Source organism: Emydura macquarii, unplaced genomic scaffold (assembly GCF_026122565.2).
Source record: "Emydura macquarii macquarii isolate MOO-44397 ecotype Brisbane River unplaced genomic scaffold, CSIRO-AGI_Emac_v2 contig_480, whole genome shotgun sequence".
In the NCBI taxonomy this organism is placed as follows: domain Eukaryota; kingdom Metazoa; phylum Chordata; order Testudines; family Chelidae; genus Emydura; species Emydura macquarii.
The window spans coordinates 12,151,477-12,173,524 of NW_027130617.1; the positions used below are offsets into that span (position 1 = coordinate 12,151,477).

Here is a 22,048-nt window from a genome sequence, read left to right on the forward strand (position 1 = left end):
GATGCATGACTAGGGTTCAGTGTTGGTTGTTAACATGTCCCAAAGCTCTGAGACACAGCGGGTTACATGGTCCAGTTAGATCTAACATTGAAACATTGGTATCAGTGTGGCTCCATAGACGTTACTTGCACCACCTTACTGCTGTGAAAGGCAGTTTTCTTTTGTGTAGCTTACATTCTGGGAGCTAGTAAAAGTTGTAAGTTAAAGGAGACTGCAGGCTACCTTAATGTGGAATTTCTTACACCTTCCAGTTAGTTACTTTTCTTTCTAAACTTCTCTCTTCTGACCCCCTCAGAATGTGAGTTATGCTGATTTGAACTTACTCTGTGGGACAAATTAAGAGGCATTATGTAAGTCACATATTACTATGTGGTTTGTCTAAATAAGTCTAGGTAAATATGTCTAAGTGAGTCTCAAGGAGGTCTAAATTAGTATGATATGCACAGGAAAGGCTTGTAAGAAGAGGTAAGTTATCCCAATTTAAAATTCCTCTAAACTTTATTAGAGAGAGAGGGTGGGTGAGGTAATATCTTTTATTGTACCAACTTCTGTTGGTGAAGCTTTTGAGCTACACAGAGTTCTTCTTAATTGGCATTCTTAGATTTACTTAAATTCCCCTATGCTAGTTGGCCCAGCTTTGCCTCATAAGTCAATTTATACTCTACACTCTAGAAATAAAACATAGTAGAAGCACTGAATTGTGAATGTAATCAAACTTATTATCTGATTTGATCATTATTTTGTACAGATTTGATTGCTATTTATGATCTCTAATAGAGGTCATTTTACTACATGCTTTCTCAGCATGATTAAGTAACTTTAAATGAAGACTTTCTTTCAGTTTAAGCTAGTAAGAATAATGTAATTCTAATTTTAAATAAATCTACATTTCCTCAAATGTATATGCATTGTGCTGTGAAAGCCTTTTGTATTACAATATATATAGCTATAAATGAATAGATTAATAAAGTGTAAAACTATGTAAAAGCTGCTAAAACGTTCATATTTTACAGCAACTTTTGTTTTGTTTTAAAATGGTGTCATGTTATCTCTAATGCTCTGATGAGATTACTCGTATCTTGTGTTTTCAGGGGAAACTGCATTTCACGCCTGGTTACATAGCAGCATAGAACTTCCAAAATTCAAAAGTGTCCTGTACTAGGAAAAACAGAATAATATTTCTCAACAGAGTTCCGGGTTAACATATTAATGTTTTAAAAATGAGTTTAGTATTGTCATGGTTAACTTTGTTGCCCAGATAATAATATCCAGATTTACTTAACTGCATTTCAGAGCTGTGAGTTAAAATTGATTCATTATTGCATCTCTCACAAGTTTGATTTTCTTTTGGGACTATTCTGGGTCTGTACTGGAGTGTAGCAACATGCAATGGGGTAGGCAGAATAGAAAAGAGGAAAGAGGCTAGGAAGGGGAACAGGGTCCAGGCTACCCTGTCCCAAGTTAATGCCACTGAACAAAAACCCTGAGGATAGCAGGGGTACACGTGAGGAGAGAGGAAGTGGTCCCAAAGAACCATTGAGTCTCAGGAAGAAGAGAAAGAACTGTTTCTTTAAGGGCCTGGGGCCAGAAGCCTGTTGTGTAGGATGGGGCAAGGCTCAGTCCCAATCAGTCAGTCAAACAGCCAGTCAAGATAAAAACCCTGGGAAATGGGGGGGAACAGCACAAAATGCAACCTTTTCTCAATGGGAGTATGGGGTGGATTAAAGAGGGATGGTTTCCCAGTGGACCTTCAATCCTGGGAGGATAAGTTATGACTCCGCTTTCCCTTCCACAGGTTGGGGAAGAGGGCCAGAACCTGCCCTCCCCACAAGGACATCACTGGGAAGAAGACCTTTGCTATCAAGGTTTTGTGTTTAAGGTAATTTTATTCTGAAAGACTTTTGTAGTGTAGGGAAATTTAAAGGGCCTGTCAACAAAGAGGGAGCGAGAGTGGCTCAGGGCAGGAAGCCTGCCACACAACCCTTTGAGGCTTACTAGGGAAACTATCCAGGGTCAGTACTACCCTGTTCCAGGTTTACATATAAATATATATATGGGACAAGGAGATGCTGTCACTGAGAGGAAGGAAGGAGCTCATAAAGAAGCCCAGGCTGCTGAACCTGGCATTGGGGCTTACGGTTATACTTCTATGGGCAAGGGGAGTAGATTCCTATTCTTTCCTTAGTGTAAGGGAACAAGTTGGCTCTTAGTGATTCCCTCCAGACTTTCTGTAAGAATCAGGAAAGGAACATAGGCTGGGAAATGTAGTCCACAAAGGCAGGCACATTAATAGTTCTAGTGTCTGGCAATTCATGATGGCAGTATGTAAGAGCATATGAAGATATCCTTTCCAGAGATGGACCTGTAACGAGTCTGGCTGTGCTGATGGTCTCTTTTCTATGATGCAGGCAGTAAACCCACTTTCTGTATTGTATTGCATTGTTTTTATAATTCTTTTCTTGGCAATGATTTTGGGATAAGCATCTCAGAGCAGTGTCTGAAATAATGTCAGGCTATCGACATGTTTTGTTGTGTTGTGTGAGAGGTTGAAATAGAGACCCCAGGCTGGGGAACTTTCTATTCCCAAATTCCAAGGGTTTTTGTTTGTTTTGTTGTTTTGTTTGGCTTGGCTTTTGACAGGGACTTTATCTCTGATTTAGCATTCTAGAAATACTGTGTTTTATGTCCAATTATTTGTAGAAGGCTTCTGGTTTCTCCTAAAGGTGTGGTCTAGACTATCTACAAAATCTCATGGAGTCAATGAATATTTTCAGCAGTAGCACCTTAAAATATCAACAATTTAGAACAATATCCCAGCATAATGTCTCAACAATTCAATCACTAAATAGTATTACTAATGCTTCATTTCAGCAAAAATGTAAATAAGTTTCTACTGTGGAAGTTCCTAGGTATCTGTCTTATATACCTTTCTCATTCAATGGTATCTGGCATATGGCTTTCACTTTTGTCCCAGCTATTCAGCAAAAATGTTGGTTGACCACAGAATCATTTTTTGCTGAACCTGCCTCAGAGAACAGCTTGGGAGTACAAATTTAATTTTTCTATTTAACATCTCCCTCCTGGAACAGATTTATTAGAGTCAAAATTCCACCATTAATTCAACTCTTAAGATGGAGTAATTATGGCACATGCTATAACTACAGACACTGTAAACTCAACATGGATTTCCATTGAAAGCATATGCATCTCTTTCTACTCCAATTTGTTATATACACTGGTTCCTTGGCTTGCCTGTGCCTACACACATGTCCATCTATTATGAGGAATAAGGCTACTTTTACCAGGGGTCAGGTGTCAATCAAAAATGGATTTAGAATGAGAATCTATAAATTATACATCTCCTGCAAGGTGCTCCTCCTCTTGGCGGGCAGTGCTGTGGAAAATTATTATTTATTACAAAGGATTGCAGCTGCTGATACTGATGGACATTCACTGGTAACACATTACAATGCAGGTGACCTGTGACCACGGATATGCAGTTGCCAAATGGAAGCTATTACTGAATGTACATAACATATACATAGCTTTCTGCTCATAACGCATCTAAGAATTATGCTGGCAAACTTGGGATGGCTTTTGGTTAAGAGCTCAGGGACAATACAAGTTTGGACAATACAAATGCAAACTAGCTCCTTTCTCCCAACTTGAACCAAACCAAACCTCTTCTGAAGTTTGAAAGTGTTACATTAACATTCTTTCTTATTCTTTTCTCATTTTTACAACTGTCTGCTCACCCTGTTTCTCCATAGGACTGAAAATAAAGCGCCAAAATACCACAATAAAGGCTAGCCTGGTGATATTTTCCCAACCCAACCAGAAATCCCACGAGTGCTTGCAAATTATCCAGTTCAAACTTGCAAAACCAAGACAATGAGGTAGTTTAGATAATGTGCACATAAGCCTACAGGATGGTTACCTGCACTAGTAGCCTGACAGTCAGAGTATTCAGCACCTCGGAAAATCAAGCCTTAAGCCTTCAACACTTTTATGGGTTCACCACCTACCAGTAGTGACAAACCAGGTTGTCAAAAGGAATGGGGGGAAGAGGAAAGTTTGACATTTCACATGATCTGAACAATTCTTTATTTTAGCAACTCATAATATCATAGAATCATAGAGTTGGAAGGGACCTCAGGATGTCATCTAGTCCAATCCCTGCTCAAAGCAGGACTAACTTCAGCTAAATAATCCCAGCGAGGGTTTTGTCAAGCCGCAGCTTAAAAACCTCTAAAGATGGAGATTCCACCACCTCTCTAGGTAACCCATTCCAGTGCTTCACCACCCTCCTAGTGAAAAACTTTTTCCTAATGTCCAACCTAGATCTCCCCCACTGCAATTTGAGACTGTTGCTCCTTGTTCTGTCATCTGCCACCACTGAGAACAGCCTAGCTACATCCTCCTTGGAACCCCCTTTCAGGTAGTTAAAGGGTGCTATCAAATCCCCCCTCATTCTTCTCTTCTGCAGACTAAACAAGCCTAGTTCCCTCAGCCTCTCCTCATAAGTCTTGTGCTCCAGCCCCCTAATCATTTTTGTTGCCCTCCGCTGGACTCTCTCTAACTTCTCCACATCCTTTTTGTAGTGGAGGGCCCAAAACTGGACACAATACTCCAAATGCGACCTCACCAATGCCGAATAGAGGGGAATAATCACTTCCTGCGATCTGCTGGCAATACAGCATGTAGTAATGTGTAGTAACTTATTGCAGGCTTATCCAATTTGGCCACTTTGGTAATGAGCCAAGGCTTCAAAACAGCTAGCAATATGTGGTTTTCTAAAAAAAAATATTTTAAAGTTGGAATGTTAATATTGTCTCCCTCCTTTAGTGATTAGTGTCGACTGTAAATAAAGGGTTTAATTCTGGTTCTGTAGAAGTCAATTGCAAACTGCCATTAAATTCAATAGGGCCAGGATTTCACTCAGAGTGTTTGACAGACTGTAATATGATGCCCAGGCAGACAGTGGCTATGAAGGAGAAGAAAAGATCTGACTTTCACTTTCATGAAGAATAACAGAACCTTGCTGTTCTTGGTTATGACTTTAGCTCAGTGACTAAGAAACCAAAGAACATCACCTGTCCTACCAAAAGGGCTCTGCTGTGTATGTTAAACAATTGGGACTCCTGGGATATTGTCTGCTTATTTTTTATTTACTAACTGAAGCTCTTAGTTATATGTGGAATAGTTCGATAAAATTCAAGTAGCTTCAAAAGTAGTGGTATCTACCATTCTAGAGGATAGATTTAATTGCCTGACCCACATTCCCTAAAAAAATGAAGGAGATGAACCTTCTGCCTGCATTTTGGTCCTGAACCAAAGTCCATGGAAAGACTCTCATTGACTTCAATGGGCTTTGGATCAGACTCTTTGAGAACAACAAAATCTTTTCTAACACTAACACAAGTGTGCTGATCCTGCTATAGGACTTGACTTCATGGACCATACAATGTGATGGATTGCTCCATGCAGCTTCAAAAGATATAGGTCTTGGAAACCACCTAGTAGGTTTATGGAGGAAAAACACTTATGAATGTACATCAGTGTTATCTCTTAAAATGTTGCAAAAATTGTGGATTCAAAGGATAAGGAGATCTGAGAATCCACTCTAGGTAAAAGAGAGCAGGAGGCATTTCAGGTACTGACTTCTCTGCTATAACATCAGTACATTTAAAATAGAGGCAAAGTGTGCTTTATGAGGAAATGAGAGAGGGCCCAAAATGCCTTTAAATTATTTTTATAATAAATATCATTAAACGGAATTTTAAGCCATATATTTTTATTTTGTATGTAATGCTTATAATGTAAAAAGGAGCCAATTCATGAGAAGGTTGAAATAAGGAGTTACTAACAATGAAGTCACTATTTTATTGAAACCTGATCAACTTCCCTGGATAATTTGGGATTTTAACAACATTTTTCAAGGCTGAAAAGAAGGGGGGAAAAAGGACCTTAAGTTTAGCAGTAATGAAAAATGGTTACTATGGCAGCTTGATCTGGACATGGAAAACCTGTTTCAACTATTCATAGTGTCACCTTTTGCAATCTATTTATTCTGTATTATAAATTACATGAAACATAAACAGTAAATAGAATTGTTCTGGAATCATAGATACAGTATTCGAGTTAATTAAATGAATGTGTGGGGGGGATGGAGGAGGGGAACTGTCTGAGATACAGGACTGGGGGGTTCCCTGCTGTACCCATTTAATGAAATCTCATTTGTTTGGCTCATGGACCCATTCTTCAACACTTCCACAAAAATGTCACATTCTTTATGGGGGGGGGGAAAGTGTGGAATGTGCCTCAACCACATCAAGTACACCATTTTACAATTCCAATCCAATTAATTAAGCCTCTATTCTTCATGCATGAGTGGCCATCTCTCAGTTACACACCCAAGGCAAAGCTCCAAGGGCGCCAGCCAGCCCTACACACACACACACACACACACACACACACACACACACACACGGGTGCATTCCCAGCTTTCATTTGTTAAATACACATTTTCAGTAGAAACAAAATGTTGAAAATGCCTTCAAAAGAGGGTGTGTACATTTCTGCAGGCCCAAAGTAGCAGTTACTTATGTCCCAGTAAAAGATGCTGGGTTGTTTTGTTTTGTTTTTAAAACAGGGCCTTAATTAAAGCAGAGAGGAGAGGATAACCTCCCCTGTGCATGAGAAAAATAGACTCGCTGGAGTGAGATGTGATGGTGAGAGGAGGCCTACAACGAATGACAAAATGAGGAGTCAATAAGGAGCGGGCTGATGGGGCTCAGTGCAGTGGGAGTATGGAAAGGATGGTGAAAAACATAAACGGAAGACAGGATGTTAAAGTACCACTACCTGACTGAACTCATAAAGAGTTAAAGATGAACTGATCATTTGTCACTGCAGCCACAGAAAAGGGGGGCGATCTGATTTCATTCTCAGTTAACTAGGTAGCTCTTATCTGATAAGACAGAAGAAACTATTTTGTTCTTAGTGCACAGTATTTCAGTATTGTTCTTAGTACTTAGCCGTAAAGTACTCTGGTACTTCGTACCAAGTATTGCATCTTTCTATGCAATGTTAAAGAATATTCTGCCATGCTGTTGTTACTATACCAGGTCTTGTTATATTCAAGATTGTTTGCTTTACTTAGATTTATGGAAGGGTCTGTAGATGCTCAGCTTGAGATTTGGGTAGTTATTCAGGAAAGCCCTGAAGTATATTCGTAGATTCCAAGGCCAGATGGGACCATTGTGATCACCTAGTCTGACCTCACGTGTAACCCAGGCCATAGGACTTCCCCACAATAATCCCTGGAGCAGGTCTTTTAGAACAACATCCAATCTTGATTTAAAAATTGTCAGTGATGATGAATCCACCATGCCACTTGGTAAATTGTTCCAATGCTCAAGTGCTTTACTGAACTGGGACCTTACTACATAGAGTAAAGTGCACAATACAAACAATAAAATATAGAAAACTACTCATGCCACTTTGACACAACCAGCAAATATAAAGCTCAGCTGTAGCATTAAGCCATAGCTTTGTGTTGGGGATATATAGAGCTGTACTGCCCATGAAAAGCACAATGCCTCTTGGAGCTCCACAGTGGAACTGTGTGCAACATGTTCTCCCTCCACTGGCCAGCTTACAGACAGGAGCAGAACTGTGGCCCCCAGCTTCCTACCTCTCTCTGTCCCTTTTCAGAGAATTGCCCCCAAGCTCGGGGGCTGCCATTATGAGTAGTTGATCATTCTAGCGCAAGTACTTCAGTAGAATGATCCAGCTACTTTGGGATTGTGGGAGGAATTTGAGAGAATTCTGAGCAGACCTTGAATGGAATACTGTAAACCCTATTCCTTTGGCCTCAACCACTGTTTGTGTGGCTGATACAAAGTGCCAGAGCACAGTGTGCCCTTGAGATGTACTATGGGACCAGAATTTGTTTCATCTGTTGCAATAACTGGTTGGAACTTTTGAGAAATTCCCAACTGAGGGGAGGTGAGATTTCCTAAATTAAATAATATTTTCCAACTGGGTTGCAACTCCTCAGAGTTTCACCCTTAAAACATCCCTTATACCTGTCATCACTAATCTCAGGGGGGAGAGGTCTAGAGCAGAAAGGGAAGACTGATGTGTCCTAAAATTAAAAAGTTATTGATTAAGCCATTTGACTTTTTTCCCTGCATTGCTGTATTGTACTGCAGGAAACAAATGTTTAATTTATTTTGGATGAAGGGATTCAATTTGTGATAATGCCCTGAGAATATAATATCCTCACAGATTCAGATTTCTCATAGGAAATGTTAATGAGTGTTTTCTATTGCACTGAAAGATACTATGTAACAGAGCTGGTTGAATACTGCACAAATAGTCTTCTTGAACATTTGTCATAATGGCTGTTTGTTACCAGCATAATCATGTCCCTTTTTATTCACTATTTGCCAGTATTTGCATGAATAGATTTTTGTTTAGGTGGAAGCTGTTCTCAGTACTAGTACCCATGGTCCCATTCAGACATTGGTCATGACTTTCAAACAAAAATATTCACTCATCATTATTTATTCTCTGGCATTCATTACTCTCCAGATTTAATAATGCAATCAGAGAACAGACACATTAGCATGTGGCTTAAATGACCAAACACAAACCATAGTCAAAGTGATTAGTTTGTGAACATCTTATAGGATAAAAGTTATTCATTCAAATTAAGGTCCTTTTCTGCAAACACATATGCTTAAATGTGTGCACAGGACTGGCCTTGGCACCTGCATAAGTATCACTTGCATAAATATCGGCAGGATCCCAGCCTACTTGTCAGATACAAACAGCAAAATATATTCTCAGAAGCCAGGATTGGTTCACGAATGAGTCACTGAAGGGGAAAAAAGACTAAATTTTGTCATAATTTATTAACAGCAATTAATTTAATTTAACCTGCTCTATGTAATTATGATTAAATATTTGCATTGTTATTATTTTTATTTTATTATTGTTGGTAATACCAGAGGCCCCAGTCAGAATCAGGGTTTCACTATGCTGGCTGTTATGCAAGCATAAAGCAGAAGACATTCCCTGCCCAGAAGTGCTTAATCCAAAGCATGCTTTTATTTTTTAAATTTTTTTTAAAAAGAGCCTCTGAAACAGAGAATAAAGTGCTCCAGCTGCTCCTCACAAAAACACTCTTATCACATACTGTGTTTCACTAGTAACTGCTGATTCTTCTTACATAGTATCATTCCACATAGTATTACCACATGTAATCAGAGATGGAGCTGAGCTGGGGCAGTGACCTGGCACTCTCCTTTTTGAGGCTGTTCTCAGCATAGGCCGTGGAGCCAGGGGGGTTGACCTGGGTCATGGGCCAGCCACTTTTGGTCAGGGCAATCCTGAGTGGTACCGTAACCCAGAGCACCAGGTTGCAACGCTACTGACTGAGATTTGGAGGGGGTTTGGTGGAGGAGCTCATGGGCCAGAGGGGTCTGGTTTCTGGTGGAGAGGAAGTTGAGGAGCAAACCTATGGTTAAATGGCATTCTGTGGCCCCTGGTTCTCAAGAATCTTTTTCTATAGCTACATGAAAGCATCCCCTGTGCAATCCTCTGCACAGACTCCCAGCATCCTGTTCTTCTCCCAAACCATGGAAACAGACTAGTTCCTCCGCAGCCAGTGAAGAGAGAGTGTAGCATTTGCCCCTATAAAAAATAAAGCAATTTTCTGAGGTATTTCTTTACCACACTAATCTGGATTCACATTTAGAATCAACGGGCCTGATTCTGATATCACTTAAGCTGGTTTTATGACAGTGCAGCTAAAATGAACACCTTAGAATCTAGAGATATAAAAGACTTATGAAATCCTTGTCAGCTTGGGCATACCATACATCCATGAGTTATTTGTCCAGTGTTGCTTTCAACATCCCAAACAACGAGGTGTCTGCCACTTCTCTCAAGATTTTCAAGCTGTCATTCTCCAAAAGGAATTGATCATGGTACATGAAAAAGCAGGTGGTTAGAGGTGCAGAAATCTACACCACAGCAGCATTTTTGCCTTTCATTCAGGCTTCTTCCAATATTTATTGATAAGCTAGAAGGCTTTGGGGTTTCTCGATTTTGGTTTTTTGTTTATGAAACTGTGCAATGAGAGCTTTGCATACAAGCAGCACACAGAATTATTGCTTTGCAATGTACATGCTTTTGCTGGTGTTACTTGCTTTTTCACACAGCTGTAACCCATTGTAAAGACTAACGCCAAGTTTTTTGACAAGAGGGTGACAAATAGTATTTCAGATCCTGAATGCAGCTGTACAATATGTTATGTATTAGAGTTTATAGATGAGCCCTTAAAAAGTTTACAGAGTGACTATGGGAGTTTGAAGATATTCCCTAGTGTATGTCCATCAGTAGACTGCCGACCAATTTGTGCAATTATAATTGCTCCTCTTGAGTGTCTCTGAAGTGGCCTGCCTGCTTTTCATCACTTCTGGGGAGTTAGGGCTTCTTCTTTCTCTGACTCTCATTGCTAGATGGAAGGCACAGTATGCTGCAGATACAAGATGTCCTGGAGATCCTGGAGATTCTGCCTTTCCTCAGCATCTTCTGCTGGAGAGCAGTTTAGAAAGAGCACAGTTGCCAGGTGACTTTCTGGAGACTGTGAAAGGGATGATGTGTGTTGGAAACCTGCTCCCACAATTCCTCAGGTAATAAGTAACACGCTCTATGCCATGAAAATTGCCCAGAATGCTTCAGTGAGCCAGGAGGCAGTGCAAGGGATTTTGGTATACCTACCCAGACTGCACTGTATTTAAATGGAAGAGAAGAGAAATTGAGACGAGAAAAAAGGGGAGCCAGAAGACACTTGTGAAGAATAGTAGTGAATTTCTACAAGATAAAGCCAGGTGCCATAGCAGCAGAAGCTCAGGAACAAGGAGGCATGGCTGTAGGGTTCAGCTCCATGTACAGCCAAAGCCCCTTCTGGAAAGGGGAACTGCTCTTCATGTGTGAAGAGAAAGAGGGAATGACCCACTGCTAAAGCCCTAAGTAGCTGATAACTTGGAGCCTGAGTTCATGACTGAGATCGATGGACTTTGGTTTGGGCCCTCACTGTGCAAACGCTTCATCTCTCAGCCTAGTTCAGTAATCACCACTTTCTTGCCATTTTGCAATCTGGGAACAACCAAACCTTTTCTCTCTCTTAAGGCTATAGAAAGTTAGGAAAGGAAAGAAAATGACAGCATGCTATGTATCACTGCAGGTTCACTCAAAATATCTGCAAACCTAGATTTGGGCCTGAACTATAATTCTGGATCCAAATACCCATACAATTTTGGTGAATGTGGATCTAGGCCCAGATACAAACTTTATTGCTGTTCCCCTCACTCATGGTCTGAACTAAAATTTTAAATACCTGAAGTTCAAAGTGTTTTGTAAGTTCAGCTTTATATTTAAACTTTCTTAAATGTCCATCTTTCCTTTGAGTGACCATAAGACAATTTAAAGTTTCCTATGATTTTTGGGTCTGGTTGTAAACATTTCCCACATGTATCACTTTATTTATTTTGAGCTTCATAACATTATGGTTTTCTTGTAACGGTATTGGGGCATTTATTTCAAGATTTATGTTTCTTTGTTCTTTTAAATCAATAAAATTTTACTGTACTTTTTAAAAGACAATGGAGCACTAAAATTAAGAAGTTTAATATAAGAATGTGACAAGCTGTTGGCTTTTCTTTTTAGGGCCTCCATGCTAGGCTGTGTTCTCCTAATTATATAAATTAAGAGGCAGAAGGACTGAATGCTCAGCAGTGTAAAGTAACATATTGTCTTTCACCTAAAATCACTCAAAAGATGCTTTCTCCCTGTTGCTGCCTCTTTCTTACTTGTAGCCTTCTATTTCTATCTGGATCTTTGTAATTATTTGTCCATTCCAGAAAGACATTTATCAGGAAACTGATTAATTTTGAAAAAGAAATTATTTTAGAGGTTACACTCATGTGTCATGTCAAAAAAAAAAAAAAAATTCTTCCAGAAGTAATTAAAATATTTTTATGCAGCAATAGTGTTCTAATTTAGCATATTTCTGTACTTATAATGCACTCATTATTGCCTCTTCCTCCATCCGTTCCCCTTAAATAAATAAATAAATAAGAAAAACCAATTCCTGTACATTTTGGCACAGACTTCTAATTGCATCATTTTCTTAGAAGTCACGTGCTTTAAATTTCCTCTTGTTTATAATATACTGAAACGTCTTCCAGATGTTTTAATTATAAAAATATTTCAGGAAAGCAAAGTAATCCCTTTCTTTGCATTATTTTAAAATAGTCAGTAATTAGTCTACTGTATCTTATCAAACTGCCATATAAGTCTATGACTGACCCTTATACAACAAGGTCAGGCATTTACTTAGACAGCTAGATTGGTCAGAGGGAAGGCAGGCTTAACCAAACGTACTTTCAGTTCCTGTTTCCAGTTGAGACTGTTCTCTGCGTAAGGCCAAGCCCACAGTGAAAGCTCATTGGTCTGAGATGCTTCAACTTCCTATACAAACAAACTCCCCTGCTGTATTGTGAAGTTGAAAGAAGCAGCTTGTTGACATGATGTATTCTAAAGACTGGATTCAGGACAGAGGATCAGTATTTTAGTTGCTGGTATGTGGTGCTGACGCTGTGCTGCATGAAGAGGTTTTCATTTATAAATGTTGGACTTGTGCCCAGACTGCTATGGTAGAATCTGGAAGAAAACACAATAAAGAGAAGGACGTCAGACCAATTTGCAGGAACATATATGTGGGGGAAAAAAGGCTTGAAACAAAAAAGACACTTTTCAAACAGTGAAAGTACTAGACAATGGACAATAGTTATGAATCTTTAAAAACCTATCCTGAGTCAACCCTTATTATCCATGCAGGTAACTATGTTCTTCATAATTAAGCTAAAGAATGCATGACTGTATCTACCATCGCCTGTATTTATATCAGGGGAGGAGAGGAGGGCAGGAAACGAGGAAACAGAACAAAACTTTACCATTTCAGTGCCTCTTGTTTCAACTTTAATGTTTTTCTCTTTTAATATTATTACCAAAACCAGGATTTGGATGAAGGGATGGTTATGAAAATATGTTTGTTTAAAGTGCTGATTCCGTATTGAATACTAATTTATTATTAGTTCATAACTTTAGCAAATGTTAGAGCTTTTGGGTCTCCCCCAAAAGAGACAATGTTGTGTGTTGTGTCTGGGTAAGAGGTACTGTGAGTGTGCCACAAGCCCATCTTCTGTAAGATAAAGGTATAAGAAAGAAGGTGCCCATTTTTTATACCAACTAGATGCGTGATTATTTTGGCCTAAGAGGAGAACTTGGGCTGTTTTGGAAAATTACCAGAGGTTAGGATCTGTGAAAGAATTCTTGTGAAAGGTTCTAGGTCCCTGACTGCTTAGATTCTCCTTGGTTGTTGGAAGTGGCATTGCCCAGAAAATGAAAGGAAGGCGGGAAAAGGGGGGAAATGGGGAAAACACAAATATAAACAAACAGTGTTCCATTCTTGATCTTCCAGAATTAATAAATACAGCAGAATTTTAACTATGGGAGATCAGTATTCGGAGATGCTGGGCCAGATTCTTAGCTGGTATAAATGGTGTAATGAGCTATGCTGATTTACACTGGCTGAAAACCTGGCCCATATCTTTTAAAATTTGTCTTGATTATTATTTTGAACATTTAAAAAAATACACATGGCAACAACAACAAGGGAAAAGTCAGCACATGTATATTAAAAAGAAGAGCAAAAACAGAGACATGGGACCAGGTATTGCACCTCCTTACACCTCATGCAACGCCATTGAATCTAGTGAGGTTGCACAGTATGGAATTTGGCCCACAATATGTATATTTCTATAATTATATTAATATCTGCAACAGCTGTTTCAGGTCAGTGGATATGAGTCAGAACTCTAGAGACAAGTTGGGCAGGTAATAGATACTAATAGACATTAACAAAACTTCTGCTTGGCTCTTAAAAATAACAACTATGAGGATAGTATTGCCATCAAAATAGGAAAAACTAACCTGGTATATACACACTTAATTTTTAAAAGGCAAATAAAATTGAATAGGATTGTGTTGTCATACAAGAGCGATCTTGGCAGGGTGGCGACAGGACATAGTGGAAAGGAAAGAACAGTTGGCCGCACCTGCTTTTTAGATACCTCAGTCGTTAGTTATCACTAAATTAAGCATCATGGATGAAAGCTGCAAATCATGCTTTTGAACAGAGGTGAAATGCTACTGGAGGGAGACAAATTGAGTAAAACGTGAACCAGGTTTACGGTGTAAGTAAAAAACTACCCCATCATACTTTCAGGATCAATTCCAAGAGCACTCTTTTTTTAAAAAATGCCATTTTATTTGTTGACTGATATTAAATGTTTTGCAGATACTACTTATGTGCTTAAGAATTTGTGTTAATTATCTCCAGAAAGGCCTGATCCTATAGTCCTAACTCAGGCCAAACTGCCAATGAAGCAAATGGAAGCTTAAATCTAAGTTAGGACTGTGGGATTCAGTTAACAGGTGGATGATAACACATACCAACAGAGCAGCTAAAGTGCTGCATTCAGATTTTATAATATTACTCATTATCTCACTTTTGTCCATAAGTCAGGCAAACTTCAGGACTTCCTAACTGGGTAGGCTAGCTATTTCAGATGTGTGGTGATGAGGGCCACATGAGCACCAAGACAGATAATAGCTAAATGAGATTAATAATAAACACCCAGAAGTACCTTTCTGGAAAGAAGTATATTATTTTATGTAGTTATTAATTATTATTATTATTTACCTTTTGCCAAGCACTGGTACTATGTTTAATGCTATACAGACAAAGGAGTATGCAGTGTGGGCAGAATATGAACACCTAGAAATTTACAATCTAAACAGCAAAGGGTTTGTAATGCCAACAGATCTAGCCGATGAACAATTGGCCTGGTGAAGAGGAAATTCTGGATGGTTGTAGAGCCATCTCCAGCACAGTAGGCAAGTAGAAGGTGTGACTGGGCAAGACTGGAATGCACAGGTGCTTTGGCTAGTTCCAATTTCTTGAAAAGACCCTTAGGATCAGCGGTGTGCAAATTAAAGCAACTTCAAGATGCTCTCTAACCTGTGCCATAGGACTGAAATGAACCCAGAATTTGTAGTGCAATACTGCCAAGCCTACGTGTTCAGAACTAAAAATAAATAAATAAATAAATAAAAATTGTGAAATTGGTTTAAAAATCACGAGATTAGAAAAACAATATTTTTGTTTTTCGCCTAATTCTCTGCAGTTTGTGTTTGATCATTTCAGGCTCTAAGTTCAACCCTGATTAGATGCTCAAAAAGGCTGTTCACTACTTGGTATTGACTTCTCATATCCTATCCTATCTCTTGGGTATGGGGACCTATCTTTCTATTCTCCTTCCTACCTACACAGGATAGGCAGCTGCCCACTCACATTCTCCCTCCACAGTCCTCTACCTACCTCTGGTCTGTATTCATTTATCCTTCTTATTCACTTGCACTTCTCTTCTCGCTCTCCTACTCATCACATTCTCCATCTCTACCATGCCACTTTCCCTTGGATCCTCTGAATCTGCCTCCTGCCCCTCTCTTTCCTCTCTACCCACTCAACCTGCCTCCTGCCCCCCTTAATCTGCTTCCTGCTTTCCACATTCCAGATTCATAGTTTCCTATTGTCCTCCTTAACATATCCCTTTCCGCCTCCACAGACTCATTCCCAACACTTTCACATTCTCCTGTCCTCTACTTGGCCTCCTCCTCTTGGTAACTAAGGCGTATGATCTTCCCTAATGGCAGTTTTGTTTCAGCCCAACTGGAAGCGATGAGAGGTAGTGGCCATCTTTACTGAGGGCAGCCTCATTTTCACCTGCAAAGGTTAAGAAGAAACAGAGGCCACCTTTCTGAAGAACACCTGTGGTTTCATTTCTATTGAGAGTAATGGGAGAGGGCTACCATCTTCTATAACGGCAGAACTTCACAAGGTTGGGGCAGAAATAAGGATATAATGAAAACTGTTTTAAAGAAACCCAGATATCCCAAGACTCATGATAAAATTATGATCCTGTGCTGAGCAGTGCTCAGATGTAGCTCTGAATCAGGCTCCAAGACAAACAGGCATAGCAGAGAAAAGAAAACTCCATTAAGATGTGGCTTTGCAGAGAAACTGGGCTGCTGCTCAAAAACAGAGCAGTTTAAGCAAGGTGGTCCAGATCCCAATGAAACAGAAACATTTTCACATCAGGAGGAAGGGCAGAAAAGAAACCTAGGGGGAAAAATTAATAGAAAGAGCTTGTAAAAGAATGGAAGTTGCTTTTCTAGAGCAGTGAGGTTGACATTTACTAGATCTGTCCCAAATACTTTGTTGATAAATTGGCATGGCTAAAATGGATAGGCTGTTTTGAGCAGTTTGTGTGGCATCTGGAATTGTCAATAAGAATAATGAATACCAAGTAAACTGCCTCCCATACCACATGGGAAATGAGGTTGACAACATTCTTATGACTGCAGATTAGGATTTGTATGGTACACATTTCACTGGGAAATCTGAGGCACTCTGAGAGAAGACTTTAGGAACAGGTAACAAAGAAGGGACAGCTACCTCTAGAAAATATGCCAGAACTCTTCAGCATTCCTGGAAAATTAATTGTGCCCACCCCCAGCTTCTGAATGCTATAAGTATTAGAAAACTTAGAAAAGCATTAGGAAACATGCAGATCATCAAAGTAGGTGGAGATGATATCCAGTGAAGAAGAATCAGAGAAAGAACAAATGTTTCTTAGTCAAGTGGATATTTACACCTGTGCAAAGTATATATAAAATACCTCCAGATCTGAAAAGTATCATTTTGTATGCATATTACACTCACTCTGCCCAGGTGTAAATGGCTACAGAATGAGCAAGAAAATGGAGAACGAAGCCCAAGGTCTTCTGGCAGCTACGCTTCTGGGAATAGTGTCAAAGGATGGCTGTTCAGTCTACCTGTGGAAACAGGGATAGGGAAGAATCTTGAGAATATTTGCTGATTGGCTCATTCATCAGAGAATATTTATTATTAATGTATTTTATTAATATTGTACAGGTTACACAATACAGTACTTTGCTGATTATTCTTTGTTCAGAGTTTACAAATGATGACTTAATAGAAAGTGTGCCCTGGATGTTGGCAGTGCTCATCAATTTATTAGAGAAAGAGACTGGAAAAATAATGTATCGAGACAATTATTCAAGTAATACATTATAACTAGTTTTTCCTTTTCCCTTTTTATTTATATATATTTTTAAATATGCAAACAAGACTTCATTAGCCCTTTTACATTGCAATGCAAAAACAAGCGTGTAAGGAAAATATATACACAATTATAAAAAAAAAAAAATAGGAAGAATACTAATGTGACTTTCTATTAAATTCCATAATTTGCAAATTAATCCAATGGCTCAGCTAACATGATGCGTTAAATTCATCTTGTGTAAATCCAATTGAATATGTGCTAGCGAGACACTGTCAACTTAAATTTGACCTAAAATGTAAGTGTTATGAAAGCTTTTATAAAACCTTAGGTAGATTGAAATGTTGGTGATTTTTAGCTCCAATGAAATGAGCTGCTTTTAAACAAACATTCTCTTGCTAGAACTTCAAGCTCTGCAGCTCTGAGTTTCTGAAAGTGAAACTGACTACAAACAAAAGTGAAACTGGATTTGTTTTTCATAGTCTGGTCTGGAGAAATGACAAAAGTAAACAGAGTTTAAGTAGCAATAAGGAAACCAGATTAAAAAAAATCCATTCACTTACAACATTAAAAGAAGGTGACCTTGATAACCTACAGTATGTAGACAGTCCCCCTGCATGCCTGCTCCACAACATCCCTCCTCCAACTTGGTGGAAATGCTGATATTCATTTGCAACAGGGACCTCTTTTGGACCTTAGTATGATGAGTGAACTTCAGACACTTGCACATAGCCTTTTTGAACTGATTAACACATACAGCTTTATCTTATTTATTTTGTCTTCCTTGGCTCCTTTTTCAAATGACTCACTGTTAAAGAAAGATTTATTTAAATTCTTCAGTGAAGTTCCCTTCTAATGCAAACCGTGATTCTGCCTCTAGCAGTGTGATACCCAGTAACTCAATAGTCCTAAGATTTCTTTTCTTAATTCTTAAATGTTTCCCTTCCTCCTTCCCTTGTGGGATAGGTGAGAAAAGCAATTGCCTCCAGTGCTTAATGCATCACAACTCAAAAACTCACTTCATCCTTGTAATTTTGAATCCCAGCCCAGCTGGTGGTTCCTGGATTTCAGACTCTGAATATGAGTTCAGCACTTTTAAATCAATCACTCTGAACAGTATTTCTGTCAAAGAGAAACCTTTTCTTTTTTTTGGCAGGAAGGCTTTCCGTATTTTCAGATGCAGACCCAGAGAACTGAACACTCTCATAAATGTACCCAATATGTAGAAAAATATTAAACCATGTATAATTCTTTCCATTTATTTAGAGTGATTGTTCTCTTCTTTTTGTCTCTCAGTGCAAGGAAGATGTCTGTACTTCACTGGATTTGCAGATAGCGCTGCTTTTTCCATTTATTTGTGTCTCCACATTGATGAAAACACTTCAGAGTGTTTTAGTAATTAATAGACTGAGTATATGGAGCACTGCCCTCTTTGCAGAATCAATAGAGCTCAGCTGCATAGACTCTATACAGATATTAGCTAAAGAAGATTCTCCTTTGCTCAAGTGGGGCCTGCACTTTTTGGAGCAGAAGGCTTTGAGTTGTATTCTGGTTGTCACCATGATGCTTCGAGTGTGCAACTCTGAAGTCCTAGATGGCCAATTACACTTTAAAAAATGTAACCCTCCTGAATTGGATTATGTTATCTTTTGGACTTAAAAAATATCCACCCGTTTATGAAAAATTTTATGAAGGGATGCACTTTTGTTTATGGTCCTTACCAATCAAACTGCCCTCCTTCTCCTTCTTCGGTATCATGTTGCACCAACCATAGCTGTGCCCAAAAAACTCATTGTGACTTGCTTCATAGTTCACCAACAGTTTCTAGTTTGCTCCACAGCGATCCTTTGGACAACATGCTCCCTTCTTCCAGAGCCTCAGCACAAGTCACATGGTGTCACCTTCCTCTGTTAGACTCTGAATGAGAGGTCAGATTAACCAGGGAATTAAGTTGAGGTTTCTTGCATTGTAGTGCAGATAGAACCATCGAAGAGGTCTTTAGAAAAACCTATATCAGGCATTTAAAAAGTTAATTAGGTATGGACAAAGTTTTTATTTTCATTATAGTTTAGTGTTTAAATTTATAAATACATCATGTCAAAGTAAATATGATAAATATCATGAACATAGATTAGGTCTAATATTTGAAAGGTATTTTGGGTATGTTAACTTGATTTATATATTTGCAGTACATTTTAAAAAAGATACAGGAAATAAATGGAAGTGTGTTGTAGTACAAAGATATTATTGGAATGCGTTTGGGGTAATTGCTTTATTCACAATGAGTAGAGCTGGTTGAAAATGAAGATGTGTTTTATGAAAAATAAATTTCAAAGTTGTTTTCATGCTGAAGTGTTCAAAATAGACCCAAGATTTTGAAAACATAAAAAGAACCTGAAGGAATGAAATATTCCCAGGGGAATTTTTTACTTTAAAATGTTACTGAGACTTTTATCAAAATGTTTTGCTTATGGAAAATCATAGCCATTTTGATAACACTGACAATTTTTCATTCAAAATTAGTTTTTAAAAAAGGTAGTTTTGAACAACAACAAAAATTTGTTGAGGAAATTTCAACCAGCTTTATTCACAAGCGGTGAATTCCTGAGTTAGAGTTATTGGGTACCTATCCCATTTGAAAAAATGGCAACTTCATTTGCATTGAGGAACCCTGGGTGAAACTCTGTGCTGTATTTCTAAGGTTATGTCTACACTATACACCACTTTGGGCAGCATGTAGTGTGTGTGTGTAGCTACACGCCAGAGTGAAAAATATACTGTCTCTACACTGCAGAGTGTCATCACATGTATCAGTGAAAGGCTCTGACAGAGGGGAGACTGCAGGGAAAGGCTTCAGCTGCTCCCCACTGCCAGAGCCTTTCACTGTGTGAGGAAAGGCACTGTAAGGGGGGAGATAACAGGGAAAAGGCTCAGCCTTTCCCCTGCTGCCTTCCCCCTGCCAGAGCATTTCCCCGCTGCTGGAGCCTTTCCTTGTTGCAGACCCTAACGTCCCCTCCCCCTGTGAAGTCTTTCCCTGAGGTAGGGAAGGGCTCCAGCAGCAGGAAGCTGACAGCCTTTCCCCACTACTGGAGTCTTTCCCTGAAGTGGGGAAGGGCTCCAGAACTGGGAAGCTGCCTGAGCCTTTTCCCACGGCCGGAGTCTTTTCCTGCAGAGTGGCAATGCTCCAACGAAGGGAGGCAATGGGACATCACACTGCTAAACATAGCAGTGTAAAGGGGAGGCATGGGCTTGGTCCAACCACAATCATATAGGTATGTACTCCACACCCTTCAGGTATGTCTTCACTGGCTTAATCTATGCCTCCCTACATTGCTGTTTATACCTGTGCTTTGGGGGGCTATGCATGTATGTACACTATTCACTTCTAACAGAATCCTGTGGTGTAGATGCCGGCTAAGAGACACAGCCCAAAACCTATCGTCCCCGGGAGGAGGGGCTATGCTGACTTTAAAGCACTTTTATGCTCTCCCTATCCTAGGATGCTGCAGAGCTCCTGGCATAATTTAGAGGGCTGAGAGGGCCTGGCTCAGTTGGCAACCTGCCCCATGCTGATTATGGGACACAGCGCTGCCCAGAATCTCCACAGTGCTATGTGCTTCATCCCTGCCCCTGACACACCCCTCCTTTCTCCAGCCCTGACCTTGCTATGCCCCTGACGCCAGGTCTTGCAAGGGGATCCTTTGAAGGCAGCCACGTCCCTTTCATTTTCTACTCCCATCTTTGAAAACTTTGGCCATATATCTTGTGATGCAACAAATGAATTATCGCCACATGCACTGTCTTCTGTATCACAGCAGGTGGGTGTGTGACGGATAGTCCATCAAAAACAGAGGCATTTTTATTTACCTTTTTCCTTCCACTCATTTACCTTGAACGTTTCCTTCTTAGTTCTTGACTTCCCCTTCCTTTAGAATTCCCTGTAGCAGTAGAATAGACTAGCCAGTCTCCAAGGCTGTCTGCTCTGCTCAGAGGGTAACCATTAGGGATGCTCAGAGGATCACATTCAGGGGCTTTCGCTGCCAGAGCATGAAGAGAATGTTATTCCCATAGTCGGGCTGCCTTTCTAGTCTCCAGCAGTCAAGGAGCTGAATCCGCAAACTGACTTACTGAGCCCTTCTAAAAGCAGACTTCCAAAAGCACCTGTTGTACCATGTTGACTGATGTCGAAGGCAGTATATTCCAGGCAGGAGGAGAGAAAAGGACCAAAAGAAAAAAAAAAGAGATTCCTGGTCTGAGGCAGGTTTCTGAAGATTGCAATTTGGTACACTTATGCACTGCGCCTTTTAAAACTTTTAGTAATTGAGAGGAAAAGTATTTAAAACGGAGTTCTTGAATGACTAAGCTTGGTGCGGTAGAATGGTTTTTCCCAGGTTGGGCCCCTTACCATATGTACGGTATTATTACTGTAACTGTGTTGTACCATAAATGAATGATTTATGTAGTGATTTATTCATTCTACCATGACTATATGACCAATATCTATTATCAGCTCATATTCAGCCCTTTTACAATGGCAATATATGTAACTTTGTATGCTGCTGCATTACTTGCTTTTTAAGCAATAAGATACTACAGGGTGTGCGTTATTGGCCACTAGAGCATGCCTCCATGTGTTCATTAAGCACAGATCTGGAGAAAAAGTGTACACCTGCTGAAGGAGCATGATTAAGGCCAGTCATATGCACCCTGAATTGTTTTATTGTGATTATAGAATGGACATTGTTAATTTTACAATATTTTAA

The 22,048-nt window shown here is 39.5% G+C and overlaps 1 protein-coding gene across 4 annotated transcripts in view; it reads left to right on the top strand.

Moving 5' to 3' along the window:
- The window catches only part of LOC137146894 (uncharacterized), a 221,707-nt gene that overhangs the window by 27,237 nt on the left and 172,422 nt on the right, over positions 1 to 22,048 (top strand). For 2 of the 4 annotated variants that reach the window (XM_067538520.1, XM_067538519.1), the window contains exon 1: positions 12,543 to 12,915. The exons of 1 other annotated variant lie outside the window; for it this stretch is intronic. In XM_067538520.1, coding sequence (XP_067394621.1) covers positions 12,855 to 12,915 — 61 coding nt within the window. In that variant the 5' untranslated portion in view covers positions 12,543 to 12,854. Of the gene's footprint in view, positions 1 to 1,795; positions 1,880 to 12,542; positions 12,916 to 22,048 lie in introns of those variants that run through there. One more of the 4 variants, XM_067538521.1, reaches the window with a different exon arrangement.